Source organism: Liolophura sinensis, chromosome 12 (genome assembly GCF_032854445.1).
Source record: "Liolophura sinensis isolate JHLJ2023 chromosome 12, CUHK_Ljap_v2, whole genome shotgun sequence".
In the NCBI taxonomy this organism is placed as follows: domain Eukaryota; kingdom Metazoa; phylum Mollusca; class Polyplacophora; order Chitonida; family Chitonidae; genus Liolophura; species Liolophura sinensis.
In genome coordinates, this window is record NC_088306.1 from 589,200 (window position 1) to 610,106 (window position 20,907).

The window sequence follows — 20,907 nt, forward strand, 5'->3', positions numbered from 1 at the left end:
ATTGCATACTCAAGATGCAAACTTGAAGCCTCTGTCCTCAAGAGAACAGTACGTATGGGTGGCAGACCAAAACAGTTGGGGTCCCAAACAGTAAGCCCTTAAAACTCGAATATTGTGCACAATTTGTGTGGTACCCATATGAAGGTACCTGGTCGGCATATTGTACGCTGACCGTGGGCCGCCCATCAACATATCCTTCAGCCACACTGGGTGTAGGATTGAGGCTAGGATCTGGCTGTAGTGTCAGGGTCGGCATACTGTATGCTGACCGTGGGCCAACCGTCAGTGTATCCTCCAGCCACATTGGGTGTAGGATTGAGGCTAGGATCCGGCTGTACTGTACAGGGTTGGCATACTGTATGCTGACCGTGGGCCAACCGTCAGTGTGTCCTCCAGCCACTTTGGATGTAGGATTGATGGCTAGGATCCGGCTGTACTGTGCAGGGTCGGCATACTGTATGCTGACCGTGGGCCAACCGTCAGTGTATCCTCCAGCCACATTGGGTGTAGGATTGAGGCTAGGATCCGGCTGTACTGTACAGGGTCGGCATACTGTATGCTGACCGTGGGCCAACCGTCAGTGTATCCTCCAGCCACATTGGGTGTAGGATTGAGGCTAGGATCCGGCTGTACTGTACAGGGTCGGCATACTGTATGCTGACCGTGGGCCAACCATCAGTGTATGCTCCAGCCACATTGGGTGTAGGATTTAGGCTAGGTTCCGGCTGTACTGTACAGGGTCGGCATACTGTATGCTGACCGTGGGCCAACCGTCAGTGTATCCTCCAGCCACATTGGGTGTAGGATTGAGGCTAGGATCCGGCTGTACTGTACAGGGTAGGCATACTGTACGCTGACCGTGGGCCAACTGTCTGTGTGTCCTCCAGCCACATTGGGTGTAGGATTGAGGCTAGGATCCGGCTGTACTGTACAGGGTCGGCATACTGTATGCTGACCGTGGGCCAACCGTCAGTGTATCCTCCAGCCACATTGGGTGTAGGATTGAGGCTAGGATCCGGCTGTACTGTACAGGGTCGGCATACTGTACGCTGACCGTGGGCCAACTGTCTGTGTGTCCTCCAGCCACATTGGGTGTAGGATTGAGGCTAGGATCCGGCTGTACTGTACAGGGTCGGCATACTGTATGCTGACCGTGGGCCAACCGTCAGTGTATCCTCCAGCCACATTGGGTGTAGGATTGAGGCTACGATCCGGCTGTACTGAACAGGGTCGGCATACTGTACGCTGACCGTGGGCCAAACGTCTGTGTATCCTCCAGCCACTTTGGGCGTAGGATTGAGGCTAGGATCCGGCTGTACTGTACAGGGTCGGCAGATTGTATGTTGACTGTCGGCCGACCGTCAGTGTATCCTTTGGCCGCAGTGGGTGTAGGATTCATGGCTTGGATCCGGCTGTAATCACAGTACATGGTCGGCAGATTGTACGCTGACCGTGGGCCAACCGTCTGTGTATCCTCCAGCCACATTGAGTGTAGGATTGAGGCTAAGATCCGGCTATACTGTACAGGTTTGGCATATTGTATGCTGACCGTGGGCCGACCGTCAGTGTATCCTTCGGCCGCAGTGGGTGTAGGATTCATGGCTTGGATCCGGCTGTAATCACAGTACATGGTCGGCAGATTGTACACTGACCGTGGGCCAACCGTCTGTGTATCCTCTGGCCACATTGGGTGTAGGATTGAGGCTAGGATCTGGCTGTACTGTACAGGGTCGGCATACTGTATGCTGACCGTGGGTCAACCGTCAGTGTATCCTCCAGCCACATTGGGTGTAGGATTGAGGCTAGGATCTGGCTGTACTGTACAGGGTCGGCATACTGTATGCTGACCGTGGGCCAACCGTCAGTGTATCCTCCAGCCACATTGGGTGTAGGATTGAGGCTAGGATCCGGCTGTACTGAACAGGGTCGGCATACTGTACGCTGACCGTGGGCCAACCGTCTGTGTATCCTCCAGCCACTTTGGGTGTAGGATTGAGGCTAGGATCTGGCTGTACTGTACAGGGTCGGCAGATTGTATGTTGACTGTGGGCCGACCGTCAGTGTATCCTTCGGCAGCAGTGGGTGTAGGATTTAGGCTAGGTTCCGGCTGTACTGTACAGGTTTGGCATATTGTATGCTGACCGTGGGCCGACCGTCAGTGTATCCTTCGGCCGCAGTGGGTGTAGGATTCATGGCTTGGATCCGGCTGTAATCACAGTACATGGTCGGCAGATTGTACACTGACCGTGGGCCAACTGTCTGTGTATCCTCTGGCCACATTGGGTGTAGGATTGAGGCTAGGATCCGGCTGTACTGTACAGGGTCGGCATACTGTATGCTGACCGTGGGCCAACCGTCAGTGTATCCTCCAGCCACATTGGGTGTAGGATTGAGGCTAGGATCCGGCCGTACTGTACAGGGTCGGCATACTGTATGCTGACTGTGGGCCAACCGTCAGTGTATCCTCCAGCCACACTGGGTGTAGGATTGAGGCTAGGATCCGGCTGTACTGTACAGGGTCGGCATACTGTATGCTGACCGTAGGCCAACCGTCAGTGTATCCTCCAGCCACATTGGGTGTAGGATTGAGGCTAGGATCCGGCTGTACTGAACAGGGTCGGCATACTGTACGCTGACCGTGGGCCAACCGTCTGTGTATCCTCCAGCCACTTTGGGTGTAGGATTGAGGCTAGGATCCGGCTGTATGTACAGGGTCGGCAGATTGTATGTTGACTGTGGGCCGACCGTCAGTGTATCCTTCGGCCGCAGTGGGTGTAGGATTTATGCTAGGTTCCGGCTGTACTGTACAGGTTTGGCATATTGTATGCTGACCGTGGGCCGACCGTCAGCGTATCCTTCGGCCGCAGTGGGTGTAGGATTCATGGCTTGGATCCGGCTGTAATCACAGTACATGGTCGGCAGATTGTACACTGACCGTGGGCCAACCGTCAGTGTATCCTCCAGCCACATTGGGTGTAGGATTGAGGCTAGGATCCGGCTGTACTGAACAGGGTCGGCATACTGTATGCTGACCGTGGGCCAACCGTCTGTGTATCCTTCGGCCGCAGTGGGTGTAGGATTCATGGCTTGGATCCGGCTGTAATCACAGTACATGGTCGGCAGATTGTACACTGACCGTGGGCCAACCATCTGTGTATCCTCTGGCCACATTGGGTGTAGGATTGAGGCTAGGATCTGGCTGTACTGTACAGGGTCGGCATACTGTATGCTGACCGTGGGCCAACCGTCAGTGTATCCTCCAGCCACATTGGGTGTAGGATTGAGGCTAAGATCCGGCTGTACTGTACAGGTTTGGCATATTGTATGCTGACCGTGGGCCGACCGTCAGTGTATCCTTCGGCCGCAGTGGGTGTAGGATTCATGGCTTGGATCCGGCTGTAATCACAGTACATGGTAGGCAGATTGTACGCTGACCGTGGGCCAACCGTCTGTGTATCCTCCAGCCACATTGGGTGTAGGATTGAGGCTAGGATCTGGGTGTACTGTACAGGGTCGGCATACTGTATGCTGACCGTGGGCCGACCGTCAGTGTATCCCCCAGCCACATTGGGTGTAGGATTGATGGCTAGGATCCGGCTGTACTCACAGTACATGGTTGGCGTATTGTATGCTGACCGTGGGCCGACCGTCAGCCCATCCTTCGGCCACAGTGGGTGTAGGATTGTCGGCTAGGATCCGACTGTAATCACAGTACATGGTCGGCAGATTGTATGTTGACCGTGGGCCGACCGTCAGTGTATCCTTCGGCCACAGTGGGTGTAGGATTCATGGCTTGGATCCGGCTGTAATCACAGTACATGGTCGGTATATTGTATGCTGACCGAGGGCCGACCATCAGCACATCCTCCGGCCACAGCGAATGTAGGACTGATGGTTAGGATCCAGCTGTACTGCATGTATACCTGTCTCAATCTAAACCTATCTGACTGTTGTGTATTTGCACTCACTAACTCACCATTGTTAAAGGCACTGTAGAAATTTCACCATTTTCATTCGAGCTGGAAAAGGAAACAGACTGAATCATTAAGAGAATAAATTCCTCTACATATTGTCATGGCCGTTACGTTTTCCAGTCATACATTTATTCAAAAAAATAAATCACTATGCACAGAAACATACCAAAAATTGGCCAAAACACTAAAACTTTAAGTCAAAACACATGCATTCGTAATATCAATTCAAAATCACACATTAAATGTTCATAACTGTAGTTAATTTGACATCTTATTTACTTATTTATTTGATTGGTGTTTTATGCTCTAAGAATATTTCACTTATACGAGGAAACCGGGAAACCCACAACCATCCACAGGTTGCTGACAGACCTTCCCATGGAGAGGAAGCCCGCATGAGCTGGACCTGAACTCACAGCGAACGCATTTTTTAGGAGGCTCCTGAGTCATTGTACCATGCTGGCATGCTAACCCCCTCAACCGTGGAGGCCCCTTGAAATTTTAAATGTTGTAACTACACACGTGTAATTAAATAACAAGTTTGCATTAGAACAAAATGATCCAAATTTTTGATGGAGGAATATGATACAAGATAACATAGAAACATTCTGTATACAAACATAAACAGAACACAACTCACTGTTGTAGAGATATATTTGAGTGACAGCTGATAGCATTTTGCGCATAGATTTCTTTGATGGCGGATGTGTTGAGAGAGTGACCAGTGTCCACTCCTGCTGGACACTCACTTGTCTGAGGAACGATGTCCAGCACTGCCCAGCACCTATAGGAAGGCAGGTGAGAAACATGTCAACCTTGAGACAACCTACACCATGAAGAGGAAACAATGATGCATCCAGAAATTTTCTCAAAATTCTTGTATCTTTTTTTCTTTGTTTTTGATATCAATAACCAAATGATATAAGAAAAAAGTTAGCACGATCTAAAGCAAATCCAGTTTGAGAGCGCAAAACCATCCAAATGTTATGTTCAAATGCAGAACAATTTGACTTTCTTACATAAGTTTTGGGCCTTTCAAGTTTTTGGACGAGTCCTTCTGACAAACACAACAAGGCCCTGTATTGAACAGTGTCACAATGCAAATACTTATAATTTAACAATGTTAAGTCTATACGTTACAAATATCTTACAAATGTGATTAGACAAAAGCAAAAGTGAGAAGACTATTTGTGTGTGTGTGTGTGTAACCCAAACAAGACATTATACACGCTGAATCTAGAGAAACACATTTAACGTTTATTTTTTGCTTTAAATTATAAAAATCACTACTCAAGATAATCAAATGTTTCACTCACCATAAAATATTCAAACCTGTACAGGTTATAATGCCCAATAGCACAGATCTTCTGTAGTTTATCACCTGAGAACAACAACAACAACAACATCTGGGTTAAGTTTTCTTTTTTTAGGATTTATTCTGCGTCTTCCTGTCATACTTATACGATTACCATTGGCAATGTTTAGAATTCCTTTTTTCCGCGAGTCATTCTGATGCCTGCCTGTGAAGCCCACAGTATGCTAAGTACCAAGCCTGGAGGGACCTGAGTCCCGAGTCCCATGCCACAAATAAGTCAAAGGCAATAATTGTAACTACAGTAAGTCTTCAACCTTTTAGCATGTTTGCAAGGTGTTTATCCATGCAAATTCTGAAGATAATGTTTTGATTTATTTGATTTATTTATTTGATTGGTGATTTATGCTGTACTCAAGAATATTTCACTCATATGACGGCAGCCAGCATTATGGTGCGAGGAAACCGGGCAGAGCCTTGGGAAACCCACGGCCATCCGCAGGTTGCTGCTGACCTTCCCACATACGGATAGTATTTTATGTAGACTGACAAATTACATATTTTGTGATTCCATGAAACTGGCCAACCAATGTGGTTTGGTCTACAGAATCAAATTATAAACGTGCATAAATTACACTGAAAGTTGCTCTTTGATGGTGGAAAGGGTTAAGGAATTAGGGTTTAGGGTACTTCAATAACATGTAATACAGAGTATTCTAACAATATACAGACTTCAAATACAATTGCTATGGTTTCCTCCCACCAAATAATGTTCTCAGCCATCGCTTAAGTGAAGAAACACAATTCAGATAAATAAATACACCTGTTAGGTGGAAGCATGTCCTGGTGCAACATACACCCCTTGCTACAATACTGTTTTATTTAAACCATGGTAACAACGTGTCAAAGATGGAAAACAGAACTTCAAATACAATGGTAAACTGTAGCAGGAAGCAATAACCTGGAATGTGATTCAATGTTCTGTCTCACCTGGTTAGGAACTGGTTGTATTTTCTCATACAGCATCGGCATTGTCTGGAATATACCACCTGTGTATGGAAAAGAACCATTCATATATGTTAGTAACACTGTCCTCCTTTGTTTGTTTGGGTGTTTGGGTGTTAACGTTAACATAGTGTTAGCCACAAATTGTTAAACTAGGAGTGCAAAGGAAATTTTAGGGAGTGCATCGCCTTCGACCGAGTGTTCAGGCTGGGGTCCAGAGGTCACCTAGGTCCCTGTAAGCTCTTGCTTTCTAGATTTTCTCTGATGCATTTGGGGTAAATTTAGTGATCAAAAATACACAAGACATCAACTTTTTGAGGAAAGAATGAAGAGTTACCACACCTTATTAATAATTAGTTATTTATTTATTTGATTGGTGTTTTACGCTGTGCTCAAGAATATTTCACTTATATACGACGGCGGCCAGCATTATGGTGGAAGGAAACCGGACAGAGCCCGGGGGAAGCACACAACCGTCCACAGGTTGCTGGCAGAGCGCTCACCACGGCTGACATCACCATGCCAGCTGGCCCAGTTGGAGTATAGGCCTACCCTGGCCTATAAAGAGAGCCTTTCCTGACAGCTTGTACAAGGCAACTCATGATGTCATTTTGCAGTATACGCGCTTGTTTTAAAAAAAGAAACAGATAAAAATATTCATACCGGAACATCAATCTAGTGAAAATATATCTTTGCAATTTCCCTTCCCAAAACATTTACCATGCCGTTTTCTGGGTTGTGTTCTACAAACTATGCTATCCAATATTTAAAGTCGATAGTTGTGTGGCATTATTTACAGGGAAGCATTCAACACCCCATCGCATTAGGCTTTATATTCGCAGGATTGCGTTGAATCTACCGATCGCTTGTCTTCCTCCCCACTCGCATATGGGGTCCATACAAGAATGGAACATGGATGATTGCCGTTGGATCACTGAAATAATAATGTTCAGTTGAACACAGCTAATCACCACATATGTTACAAATGAGATGTACCCACCATTTACAAGCCAAAATTCTGGAAACATCTGTTTTTCTGCAATTTTTGTACTTTATATAGGTCTACCAATGTGTGCAGAGTTTTAAACAACTTTGGCAGTATTGAAAAACAGCCGTCCAATCACACAAAAACTTAAATCTTTTCAAAACGCCTCTTGCCAAGTGGGTGAGGCTCACTGAGGTGTGACAATGGCACCATGGTATACATTTTCTAAAAATGCACCTGAAATTATTGAAAATGTATGGTAAGAATAAAAATTTGATGAAAATTGATATTTTTGTTTCGTTTCATGGTCTTGCCAAATGTAAACTATCACCTTTGACATATTTACACATTTATATCAGCGCATGATACATGTATATATAAAATTAAATGACAGAAACAGTGACAGTATTCAGAGAAAATTAATCCAGTAAGCCACACAGAAAGATTAACTGGGGTAGACTCAAACTCCCAGTATCAAGAGGCCAGCAGGGCTTGTTGACAGGGAAATCAACAGGCCCTTCCTCGAAATAGAAAAAGCAGCACACGAATAAGATTTAACATTGTAGGTTGTTCTGATATGCCCCCATTACAGTGTGTTACTATCTTTTTTCAAAGAATTACATGTACATGTGCCTGGTTACCAATGACATGAAAATAGTCAAGAAGAAGTTCATGTAGCAGAGAATTGTAGCCAGGAAGTCAGCTGTGAACTTTTAATGTTGTGTAAGATGTTTGGAGGTTCCTCGCACAGACCCATCTATAAATACCGGTAGTTAAATATAAGCCATCCTTAGACCAAAGCTTTCAGGTAGAGCAGACTGAAGTCAGCTGTAGCTTATCAAGATGCTGGCACTCGTAATGGATTTGCTACATCGCTGTGACCTTTAGTTCCAAAACTCCAGTGCAGATGGAATCAAATTTACAAGCAACCTTTTATTTTTAAAGTCATCTTCTTATGTAACTCCTGCCAGCTCGGCAAAGTTGTTACTATCAACGGGCCAGCCTATGAACGGTTATTTCGACCAGTCAAACTACATCTGATTGGAAAACAGCCGTTTTACTATCCAACAGATTAAATTCCAATCAACCAAAGACCGTACATTATGACCGTACATTATGAGTCAAGTCCCCCGTGAAGCTGGCTCCTTGCACTGTTATTGTTGCTGACAACATTGAAGTCAGTCTTCAGTGAATTCCATGCTTGGTTACTTACTCTAAATTAAACACTCTACATGCCAACACAGTGAAGTAAAAGCTACAGGGCTTGTTACAGGAACAGCTGAGCTATGCATGAAATATTTAACCGTGTTTTCTCAGATCTGACCATGCAAATCACGGCTCCACTGTTCGCTAGCTAAATGCATGAACATAAAGCAATGAGATTTCATCTGATTTGTCACCACCACAGAAAATTACAGCAATTAGTTCGCAAAAACATCTATTACAATATAAATTCCTTAAAATTATATATGATTAATTGTAAATAAATACATGAAATGTTGCTTAAATTGTGCCAATAAGTGAGTAAGAAAATTGGGGGAATCTCATGAATTTTGTTCCTGCATCTGTTTGATCATTTCCGCACAAAGATAACTCACCCAATGCCACAGTGCCCATCAGAAAAGGGTCTCCAACAGCGGAGAAATCATTGCTAATGGAATTGTGGATTTTGGTGCCTAACAAAAATGTCACAACCACCTGGAGAATGAAGAGAAAGTACACACATACATGTACAGCTGATCAACATTTCCGAACAGAAATAAAATCTCAAACAAGTCTAATAATCTAACAACTAACAACCAGTCTCCTACAGCCAGAGAGACTTGTTAAAATTACCTTTTGGTGATAACTCTCTGGAATTGGAGTCAAAAATACATGTACTGACAAAGGAATAGATGTACTCAATACAAACTTTAGTAAATACAAGTACATGTAGTAGATATGGGAAAATCTGCAACGTCACCGAAACTGACCAAAAAGTTCCGAAACATCATCACCACTGTAATTTATGTAGCAAGTAAAATTACAACCGCACATTCAAAACCTGTGAAGTTATACATGTAGCTGGACAACGGAGACAGACAGACAAAATCACAATGACCAGACAGAAGTTGGGCATATGTAAATATAAATATGGCAATGATATTCTCTAAATTTTAGCTTTTGGTTGGCTGATGACAAAATTTTTGTGAAGAACATTATGTAATGTATACCCGCACATATAAAACAACTCTTTTCACTGTAACCAAATGGCTTTAGGGCAAATAAGAAAAGCTTGGAGTATCATGGGCTCCAAACACACTGAATATTGCCCACAATTCTCCCAATAGAATTCAAGTATTTGAGTGTGCATTAAATTCAGCTGGAGAAAGTGAAAAGATCTCAGATACAGTTATCAGTGGTCTGTCTGATGATTATTTTATGTTGTTCTTTGCTTTAATAAAACAGCAGGAAAAAACATAATTCTGGGGATGGGGGACTAAGGGGAGATAAATCATGACTCACTGTTCCCAGGAGTACTGTCCCTTTGAGGAAGGTGAGCACTGACACCACCGGCTGGATCAGTTTCAGGGCAAACACAATAGAGACAGTCAGTACACCGACAAACACAGGAATCACGTAAAAGTGACTGAAAATAAACACAACATACCCAACAGTTGGCTTAACTCAGAACCTGTCAGCAATAACCCATGAGTTATTGTCTACCAGAAGTCATACTCACTTTGTGTGTAAAATGTACATAAAATGAATCTGTTTAGGAGACCTTGTGTTAGTAAAACTAACAGACCTTGTCAAACAACACAGATTGTCTTATAACAAATTGTGACAATTTTCTTGTCAATGTACATATGAAAAAAATATATGATAGTTTTGTAAAACTGTGTAACGAAGAAAGCTTCTAGTGGGCTAAGGAAGAATTTGACAAAAAATACAGAGAATTTTCAACAAAGAACTTTTTCTTTCATTTCCAGACGACAGTATTTAGTTTATCTAAGAAAAAAACAAAAAATGCAATCTAAGTGAATACAATCTGCAAGTATTCAATGTTTTATATGAACGCCTGAGATCTGTTAAATAACATTTAACCTTGTCAAACACACTAGACCTTCTTAACAAAAGTTAAGAACAGTTTAATAAAAACAGCAATAGAAATTATCTCAAACTGAAATTTTAAAGCAAATTAAATACTCTAAAGAACAGTTCTAAAACACATCCAAAAACTCAGGTAAAACAGCTACCAAAGAGCTTGCCTGTAAATGTAGGAGAAACTTGAATGCAAAACAGAGACATTCTGCTTTTGGTATATGTATGATGTAAACCCTGAGCTCAATATATGCAATACTTCTTGAGATACCACGTCTAACATCTACCTATACCTTGATTTCAATAAACAAGATGCTAAGTTGTGAATTTTGTGATTTACGATAATTATTATACACGCGTGGGACGTGGGCAAAAAACATCCCCCTCCTGTTCCTGTGCATTACATCATGACATGTATGCAAAACCTGGGACATAGGCAAAAAACATCCCCCTCATGTTCCTGTGCATTACATCATGTCATGTATGCAAAACCTGGGACATGGGCAAAACACATCCCCCTCATGTTCCTGTGCATTACATCATGTCATTTATGCAAAACCTGGGACATGGGCTAAAAACATCCCCCTCAAGTTCCTGTGCATTACATCATGCCATGTATGCAAAACCTGGGACATGGGCAAAAAACATCCCCCTCCTGTTCCTGTGCATTACATCATGCCATGTATGCAAAACCTGGGACATGGGCAAAAAACATCCCCCTCCTGTTACTGTGCATTACATCATGTCATGTATGCAAAACCTGGGACATGGGCAAAAAACATCCCCCTTCTGTTACTGTGCATTACATCATGTCATGTATGCAAAACCTGGGACATGGGCAAAAAACATCCCCCTCCTGTTCCTGTGCATTACATCATGCCATGTATGCAAAACCTGGGACATGGACAAAAAACATCCCCCTCCTGTTACTGTGCATTACATCATGTCATGTATGCAAAACCTGGGACATGGGCAAAAAACATCCCCCTCATGTTCCTGTGCATTACATCATGTCATTTATGCAAAACCTGGGACATGGGCTAAAAACATCCCCCTCAAGTTCCTGTGCATTACATCATGCCATGTATGCAAAACCTGGGACATGGGCAAAAAACATCCCCCTCCTGTTCCTGTGCATTACATCATGCCATGTATGCAAAACCTGGGACATGGGCAAAAAACATCCCCCTCCTGTTACTGTGCATTACATCATGTCATGTATGCAAAACCTGGGACATGGGCAAAAAACATCCCCCTTCTGTTACTGTGCATTACATCATGTCATGTATGCAAAACCTGGGACATGGGCAAAAAACATCCCCCTCCTGTTCCTGTGCATTACATCATGCCATGTATGCAAAACCTGGGACATGGACAAAAAACATCCCCCTCCTGTTACTGTGCATTACATCATGTCATGTATGCAAAACCTGGGACATGGGCAAAAAACATCCCCCTCATGTTCCTGTGCATTACATCATGCCATGTATGCAAAACCTGGGACATGGGCAAAAAACATTCCCCTCGTGTTACTGTGCATTACATCATGTCATGTATGCAAAACCTGGGACATGGGCAAAAAACATCCCCGTCCTGTTACTGTGCATTACATCATGTCATGTATGCAAAACCTGGGACATGGACAAAAAACATCCCCTCCTGTTACTGTGCATTACATTATGTCATGTATGCAAAACCTGGGACATGAACAAAAATCATGTCATGTATGCAAAACCTGAGACATGAACAAAGACCATCCCCCTCGTGTTACTGTGCATTACATCATGTCATGTATGCAAACCCTGGGACATGGACAAAAAACATCCCCTCCTGTTACTGTGCATTACATCATGTCATGTATGCAAAACCTGGGACATGGGCAAAAAACATCCCCGTCCTGTTACTGTGCATTACATCATGTCATGTATGCAAAACCTGGGACATGGACAAAAATCAGATACCTCGTTTTCCTGTGCATTACATCATGTCATGTATGCAAAACCTGGGACATGGACAAAAAACATCCCTCTCATGTTACTGTGCATTACATCATGTCATGTATGCAAAAGCTGGGACATGGACAAAAAACATCCCCGTCCTGTTACTGTGCACTACATCATGTCATGTATGCAAAACCTGGGACATGAACAAAAAACATCCCCGTTCTGTTACTGTGCACTACATCATGTCATGTATGCAAAACCTGGGACATGGACAAAAATCATCCACCTCGTTTTCCTGTGCATTACATCATGTCATGTATGCAAAACCTGGGACATGGACAAAAAACATCCCTCTCATGTTACTGTGCATTACATCATGTCATGTATGCAAAACCTGGGACATGGACAAAAAACATCCCCGTCCTGTTACTGTGCACTACATCATGTCATGTATGCAAAACCTGGGACATGAACAAAAAACATCCCCGTTCTGTTACTGTCCATTACATTATGTCATGTATGCAAAACCTGGGACATGGACAAAAAATATCCCCCTCGTGTTACTGTGCATTACATCATGTCATGTATGCAAAACCTGGGACATGAACAAAAAACATCCCCGTTCTGTTACTGTGCACTACATCATGTCATGTATGCAAAACCTGGGACATGGACAAAAAACATCCCCTCCTGTTACTGTCCATTACATTATGTCATGTATGCAAAACCTGGGACATGAACAAAAATCATCCCCCTTGTGTTACTGTGCATTACATCATGTCATGTATGCAAAACCTGGGACATGGACAAAAATCATCCACCTCGTATTACTGTGCATAACATCATGTCATGTATGCAAAACCTGGGACATGGACAAAAAACATCCACCTCGTGTTACTGTGCATTACATCATGTCATGTATGCAAAACCTGGGACATGGGCAAAAATCACCCCCCTCGTGTTACTGTGCATTACATCATGTCATGTATGCAAAACCTGGGACATGGACATAAAACATTCCCCTCGTGTTACTGTGCATTACATAATGTCATGTATGCAAAACCTGGGACATGGACATAAAACATCCGTCCTGTTACTGAGCATTACATAATGTCATGTGTGCAAAACCTGAGCTCAATATATGCAGTACTTTCAGATAGCACCCCTATTATTTACCTCAACATTGGTTTCACTGTTACTGGACAATGACGCCTACACTGCGGTTTGACAATAGTTACACTAGTACATTCAGTTACAATACATATGTCATTCTAACTAAGATGTAGAAAAAGAGTTCTAGGGAAAAAAAAAACAAATTTGTAACATTAAATAATTTAGTAATTCTCTATGTAACAGCCATTTTTCATTTTAATCTGGTCAAAATCATTTTGAAATAATCTTGATTTAAAAATTCTGAGTAATCTGTTTTATCAGGTGATACATAGTTTTAGGTCTCTGATAAATTTATCCACTCAGGATAAGCCTACAAAACGCATAACTAGAGCTTATTTCTACAGATTAAAGTCTAGCAAATTTCATGGCACTGGATGAATATTCGATATAATTAATATCTACTGCTTAACAAAAAGGTGTAAAATTGCTACAATAGGGCAAACAAGAACAAACTAACAGAAGTGAATAAAGACGAAAATGTCTACAAAAACTGAGAAGAACTCAACAAGTCAGAATGTAAGGGTTTACACACAATGAGAGAAGTGAACAGGCATACCCCACCTCCAAGAACTACTTTTCTCCGAAAATTCTCCTGGAAAAGACCGATCCTCATTGACAAAAGATAAAAACTGAGATCCATATACACACATGTGTACACAGCAATTATCTGAATTGCTCATACTGATATACTGATCATGTGTATCGTTTTTTAAGTTTGAGTTTTTGTGCTTTATTTTATTTCAACCAAAGATTTTCTAAAAGGATTAGAGTTAAATAAGTAATTAATTTCATGACAGGTCAATTTACGAAGTCTCTACACAATGCAATGCCCAGGTAGGTGATCGCTATAGTTACCTGATTCCAATAATCTCAGCATAAGCTTCACTTCCAGCCAAAGCATAGCTGATGAGAATTGCAATACTGAAAAAAACAAAACAAAACAGAATTCTTTCAAAACAGAACACCAAAGTTATTATTTTTATTAATGAAAGTAATTTTTCCTCTGTTCAAGTTCTGTTGCACAAGTGGGAAAATTTTATATTACATGAAACTAAACCTCCATGTATAATAAGGAAACCAGTTGACATTTCTTTAAGCACCTTTAACCTTCACGGAATCACATGTTCAATCATGCCTTCTTCCTGGTTTTGAGTAGGTATGTGATTATCACTGAAGTATCAACAGTCTGATGAATGAAAGGCCATCTTCCAAAATCCAATAGAACAAACCCTGATAGTCTGAGCAAAACACAGGTATTGACCGCTCAGATTTGAGCAGTTTATTTCAAGCCAAACACAAGCCACACACTGCAAACATGTACATACGTATACCAAGTAAAAGAAAACTGTTACCATGCCATTCCCAGCATAACTTTCAGTGTCAGATCAAAAACCTTTCCAGTCCACCATTAAGGGAGCTAAACTAACACAAGCTAAGTCAATAATTAAGCAGTAGAGTTGTTAATTTGTGTGACAAGTACAGACTTACAACAACAACAGAATGGAGACATCAAAAAACTGTCGTATCCCACAGAGGAGGAAGTATTCTCCCAGCATGTGCAGGTTGGGCGGTTTGATGGCATCCTCTGCTGGAAGAATCACATGTCCTGCCAAATCAGGTACGGAGTCTGAGAAACAAGAGGAAAAAAAACACTCAATGATATCTTCACAACATACCTATAGGTGTGCTAAACAGTTCATCCTGGCCACACTCCTGTATCAACACAGGACAAATGGTAAAGTGTAGAGAGGCATGTGTTTAATCAGGTACGGAGTCTGAGAAACAAGAGGAAAAAACACTCAATGATATCTTCACAACATACCTATAGGTATACTAAACAGATAATGTTTTCACACGCATCATGATGTGACATATACATGCAGCTGTGCAGTGCATGTCAACTGCTTTCACTGCAGGTCACATGCACGATTCATACAATACTTTCCAAGATTTGTCTCTGAACTGAAGAGTGCGGGGCACTGATTTGATCATATTGCCACACATCATAGTTTGTTAATACACTATAAATTTCTCCTCTGCAGTCTTGCACAAGGATAAAATATATCAGAATTTTCTCTGTTTTGGATAGAACTATGTCTGTTTTTGGATAGAAATTTTTGGCCCTGTGATGTTACCCGTCTCCAAGGACATGACAGAGGTCAGAAAATGCCATTTATATGTAGACAAAAGCGCAAGTTGGATGTGGCAGTATGACATTACACTGCACGGATGTTAGGGGATAATTATATATTCGCGATTGAAGACAACATTTACTGCATAAATAGTAAGGAAAATCAATGTATTATGTTGGTAATACACACAATTATATAGCCAACTGACTAGGCAATATTCACACAAAAACACAAAATGAATCAAAGACCAGAACCACAAAGAACTGCATGTATTTTCAGGCTTTACAAAAACAAGGGTCAAAGGTCATATTAACATATATATGTATCACAAGGAAGGACAAAAAACACCCCTCTTCTAGACAAACACCAAACACTTTTTAAAGAATGTACCCACCTTGGATTTCTTTTTCATTAATTTCCTCTTCCTCTAAGGATTCTTCTTCATCTATTATTGAGTAGAGAGGCAAGTGTTCACCCCGGCCACACTCCTGTATCAACATAGGGCAAATCGTAAAGAGTAGGGAGGCAAGTTTTCATCCCGACCACACTCCTCTACCAACATAGGACAAACAGTAAAAAGTAGGGAGGCAAGTGCTCATCCCGACCACACTCCTCTACCAACATAGGGCAAATGGTAAAGAGTAGGGAGGCAAGTGTTCACCCCAGCCACACTCCTGTATCAACATAGGACAAACGATAAAGTGTAGGGAGTCAAGTGTTTACCCCGGCCACACTCCTGTATCAACATAGGACAAATGGTAAAGAATAAGGAGTCAAGTGTTTACCCTGGCCACACTCCTGTATCAACATAGGCCAAATGGTAAAGAGTAGGGAGTCAAGTGTTTACCCCAGCCACACTCCTGTATCAACATAGGACAAATGGTAAAGAGTAGGGAGTCAAGTGTTCACCCCGGCCACACTCCTGTATCAACATAGGACAAATGGTAAAGTGTAGGGAGTCAATTGTTTACCCCGGCCACACTCCTGTATCAACATAGGACAAATGGTAAAGAGTAGGGAGTCAAGTGTTCACCCCGGCCACACTCCTCTACCAACATAGGACAAATGGTAAAGTGTAGGGAGTCAAGTGTTTACCCCGGCCACACTCCTGTACCAACATAGGACAAATGGTAAAGTGTAGGGAGGCAAGTGCTCACCCCAGCCACACTCCTGTACCAACATAGGACAAATGGCAAAGAGTAGGGAGTCAAGTGTTTACCCCGACCACACTCCTGTATCAACATAGGACAAATGGTAAAGAGTAGGGAGTCAAGTGCTCACCCCGGCCACACTCCTGTATCAACATAGGACAAATGGTAAAGTGTAGGGAGTCAAGTGTTTACCCCGGGCCACACTCCTGTATCAACATAGGACAAATGGTAAAGTGTAGGGAGGCAAGTGTTCATCCCGGCCACACTCCTGTATCAACATAGGACAAATGGTAAAAAGTAGGGAGGCAAGTGCTCATCCCGACCACACTCCTGTATCAACATAGGACAAATGGTAAAGTGTAGGGAGTCAAGTGTTTACCCCGGGCCACACTCCTGTATCAACATAGGACAAATGGTAAAGTGTAGGGAGGCAAGTGTTCATCCCGGCCACACTCCTGTACCAACATAGGACAAATGGTAAAGTGTAGGGAGGCAAGTGTTCACCCCGGCCACACTCCTGTATCAACATAAGACAAATGGTAAAGAGTAGGGAGTCAAGTGTTCATCCCGGCCACACTCCTGTATCAACATAAGACAAATGGTAAAGTGTAGGGAGTCAAGTGTTCATCCCGGCCACACTCCTGTATCAACATAGGACAAATGGTAAAGAGTAGGGAGTCAAGTGTTCACCCCAGCCACACTCCTCTATCAACATAGGACAAATGGTAAAGAGTAGGAAGGCAAGTGTTCACCCCAGCTACATTCCTGTACCAATATAGGACAAATGGTAAAGTGTAGAGAGGCACGTGTTCACCCTGGCCACACTCCTGTACCAACATAGGACAAATGGTAAAGAGTAGGGAGTCAAGTGTTCACCCCAGCCACACTCCTCTATCAACATAGGACAAATGGTAAAGAGTAGGAAGGCAAGTGTTCACCCCAGCTACATTCCTGTACCAATATAGGACAAATATAATACAGCAAAGTGTTTAACACCCTCCACCCCTGAAATCTCTCCCCATTCCCTCCCATACAAGGCAAAGGAGACAAAAAATTCAATATGGCTGCTGATCTGCCAGTAGAATTCTTGGGTTGAAATGATGCCAGAAGTATTTAGCTGTGTGAGCCATTAAATGAAAGACATCATGTGGATGTGCTATAGTGTTATCAAACGAGGGAATGTGTAAATATGACAATTTGTCCAAAAAAAGACCAAACAGCTACACTCTAACTTCAACCTACCGTAACAGCCTCCAGTTGTACAGCATAGGCTCTCTGTAACAAGTCAGTCATGAAGTAGACCACTAACCCCTGTAAAGGAGAGAGGATTTGGGGAGGATTTAATAGCAACAAGGTTTGTCACGTTATCATTGACTGAATTGCATATGTAACTGTAACCGACTTTCCCACATACATGACATACATGTAGTTATGAAATACATGTAAGCTTTGTAACAATGGTCCTACAACTAGCTACCAAGACACAGCTTGTGAAACCCACACATTTAGTAGCAGATATGTCCATTCAGAGTACAGGAACTGTTTATATTGAACTCACTCGAACAGGTGGAGACCATCTGAATATTATCAACTCCTATGATTATAATACGACAAATGGAGAACATTTGGGTCCATGAGCAAGTGTCAGTAATACACTGCCGGGAAAACGAAATACTGATTAAAACTGTACCACAAATAAATACCTGCATAAAAAACCCAACACCAAACGAGACCAGAAATGGGTATAGCCCTGCATATGTCAATGTGACTGGTAAACCTGAAATGAAAACAAGAAATGAAACAATTACCAAGTCACAAATGTATTATCTGTTTGTTGTTAAATGCTAACACTGTAGAGCTTTTCACTAACATGGCAGTCAGTCTTATTGCTGGAGGAAGCTGGAGTGCCCGGGTAAACCAATGACCTTTGGCGAGTTGAAGATCACACAAGAATACTTTTTGCTGCTAAGTCCTACAGAGCTATCAAAGCATGGTATTGTAGAAAATTCTGTTCTAAAGTAGGATGGAACCGACATCTCACATGACCTTAACGAAGCAGTCAGGTTTAAGGGTTATAAAACCAGACGCCAAAGGAGTCTGGTGGGCCTAATTTTGGAGGGTTAGTCAGGCTGTCTACAACAAACATGTTTTTAATAATGGCCTTAGCATCACACATCCAAGTTCAGTCTCACCTAATATGCCAGTTCCCAGGATAGTTGCTATGGTGACAAAGTCTGAAATGAAAAGAAATAATGCATGAGTCACATATCAAAACCACACATTATAATAAAATTGTATGCTGTACTTTACCAAGAATTACCCATTTGAACTTTAATAATTACGGAAACAGCTATTAGAGTATCACTTACTAATAAACTTTCCATCAAGGTGTTATCCAATTTCGATAAGGTTTATACCCATGAGGGGTTAAAATCTTTTTTTTTTTCACCACCTGCATGATTTTCCCCATAGGGAACCGCTGAAAATAATCCCCCTGGTGTCTATCATAACCAAAGCCACTTGCCACTGAAGTATCATGTCAAAGACACTAGATATGACACGCCACCTTGTCACGTTATACTGACACTGGGACAACCGGTGTGGTTTCATTGCTCTAACCTTTCAGAGCTGCGTGTTAAGCCTTAGGTATCACCTGACCCATGTTTGATCCCAAATCTCCAGACATCGAGCCAGACAATCTAACCATAAGGCCACCGAAACCATCACAGCCAAGCATTTGCACATGCGTGTTGTAATCCATGCTAGTTAGTCCGTCTTTATCTTTGATAAGTCGGCCAACACATAGATGTGACCAAACACATGCAGAATACTTGTTTGTGATTAGTTTCCCTTGAGTAACCTGCATCATGCAATGTGCGAACACGTCAGCGAGACAAGGAAAAGCAGGAATGGAATCCTCAACCTCGATGACAGTTACAACACATGCTGAGTGCACACAGCCATGTACAAAAATTTATATAACTTCAAACATGTAAAAACATGTCAAACAATTTGAGCGGAAGAGTGAAACGACACAAATCTGTCCTAGAATATTTCCCTCTGTCTCTGCGCAAAAGTCTGGTACCTGACCTAAAATGAGCTCTTCGGCGGTAGCTGTGAAAAAAAGAGTCGGGATCAAAAAAAAAAGAGCGTTACAATTTTCAGAAAAATGAGAAAATTTGAAAATAAAGACTTGTCAGTGGGATTAATTTCTCCGAGTGGTAAGTGCTGTGACACAGGCACTGCTTTTTATTTGAAGAAATCACATGGAAAATATGCTCCACAACTGCGATACATCAGAAAGCGTTTCACACTGTCACTTTTGATCCTGGCTGCGCCACTTGATTCAAAGTTACGTATTTGCAACTACTTCCATCCATCACTTTGAGAGCACCCAGTCTCATCTGGATCTGCGTGAACCTGCAACTCCTGCAGTGCTGATTTGGCTGATAACTATACAACACCGCAATCTGGAGATTAAGACTGTCTGATGGGCGAACATTGTCAGCGAACATGCAGTAATAGTTATAGTTATTTGGGATAACCGAAATCTAACAGCAATTACATGAAATTTGCTAACCCCATCAACGAACAGATGAATTGACGTCACTCTAGCACATGACATCACCCGATTCCTTACAACTTAATGATGCGGACATGTGGATTTCTGAGAAATGTAGGACAGTCTTGACGACGAACTGAATTTTTAGCCCATGCTACTGATGACGTAAACTTACAACATTGAAGGTAAACTCCAAACATCCAGCCATTGGGCCGACGACGATTCGGTCCGCTCCCAAACATGGTTATTCCTTCAAAAACAATCCGGTACAAGCGTTCATTTTGTTTAACGGAACAAAAGAATAACAAAGATTTCCAGTCCAACGTGTCTGTATTTATGACAAAGCCGCACAAAAAACAGCTGTTCAAAGAAAATCCTGTGGTAACTTGGCTGGTCCAAAGTGCCTACTTGTTGATAGCCGGTCACGTGTCAGAGGTCAACTTTTTGTAGTTCATGTCATTTCACATCGCCCCGTTATACATAGATTTATTCTCCCGCCTCAAAAAATGTATGAATATCACTTAAAGAAGGTCTATTGATGTGTGGAAATAAAGTGACCGCTTGAGGTATTAAGATGCAAAACTAT

The 20,907-nt window shown here is 42.4% G+C and overlaps 1 protein-coding gene across 1 annotated transcript in view; it reads right to left on the reverse strand.

Annotated features, from left to right (window-relative positions):
* The window catches only part of LOC135479301 (uncharacterized), a 29,949-nt gene extending 9,228 nt beyond the window's left edge, over positions 1-20,721 (reverse strand). The window contains exons 1-13 of the mRNA XM_064759123.1: positions 20,497-20,721; positions 18,952-18,993; positions 18,463-18,536; positions 18,002-18,070; positions 16,003-16,096; positions 14,965-15,103; positions 14,332-14,397; positions 9,782-9,905; positions 8,875-8,974; positions 6,277-6,335; positions 5,291-5,355; positions 4,615-4,758; positions 3,977-4,019 (exon numbers count right to left, since the gene is read on the reverse strand). Of these exons, the coding sequence (XP_064615193.1) occupies positions 3,977-4,019; positions 4,615-4,758; positions 5,291-5,355; positions 6,277-6,335; positions 8,875-8,974; positions 9,782-9,905; positions 14,332-14,397; positions 14,965-15,103; positions 16,003-16,096; positions 18,002-18,070; positions 18,463-18,536; positions 18,952-18,993; positions 20,497-20,563 (1,086 nt within the window). The 5' untranslated portion in view covers positions 20,564-20,721. The remainder of the gene's footprint in view (positions 1-3,976; positions 4,020-4,614; positions 4,759-5,290; positions 5,356-6,276; positions 6,336-8,874; positions 8,975-9,781; positions 9,906-14,331; positions 14,398-14,964; positions 15,104-16,002; positions 16,097-18,001; positions 18,071-18,462; positions 18,537-18,951; positions 18,994-20,496) is intronic.
* Between the last annotated feature and the right edge of the window lie 186 nt (positions 20,722-20,907).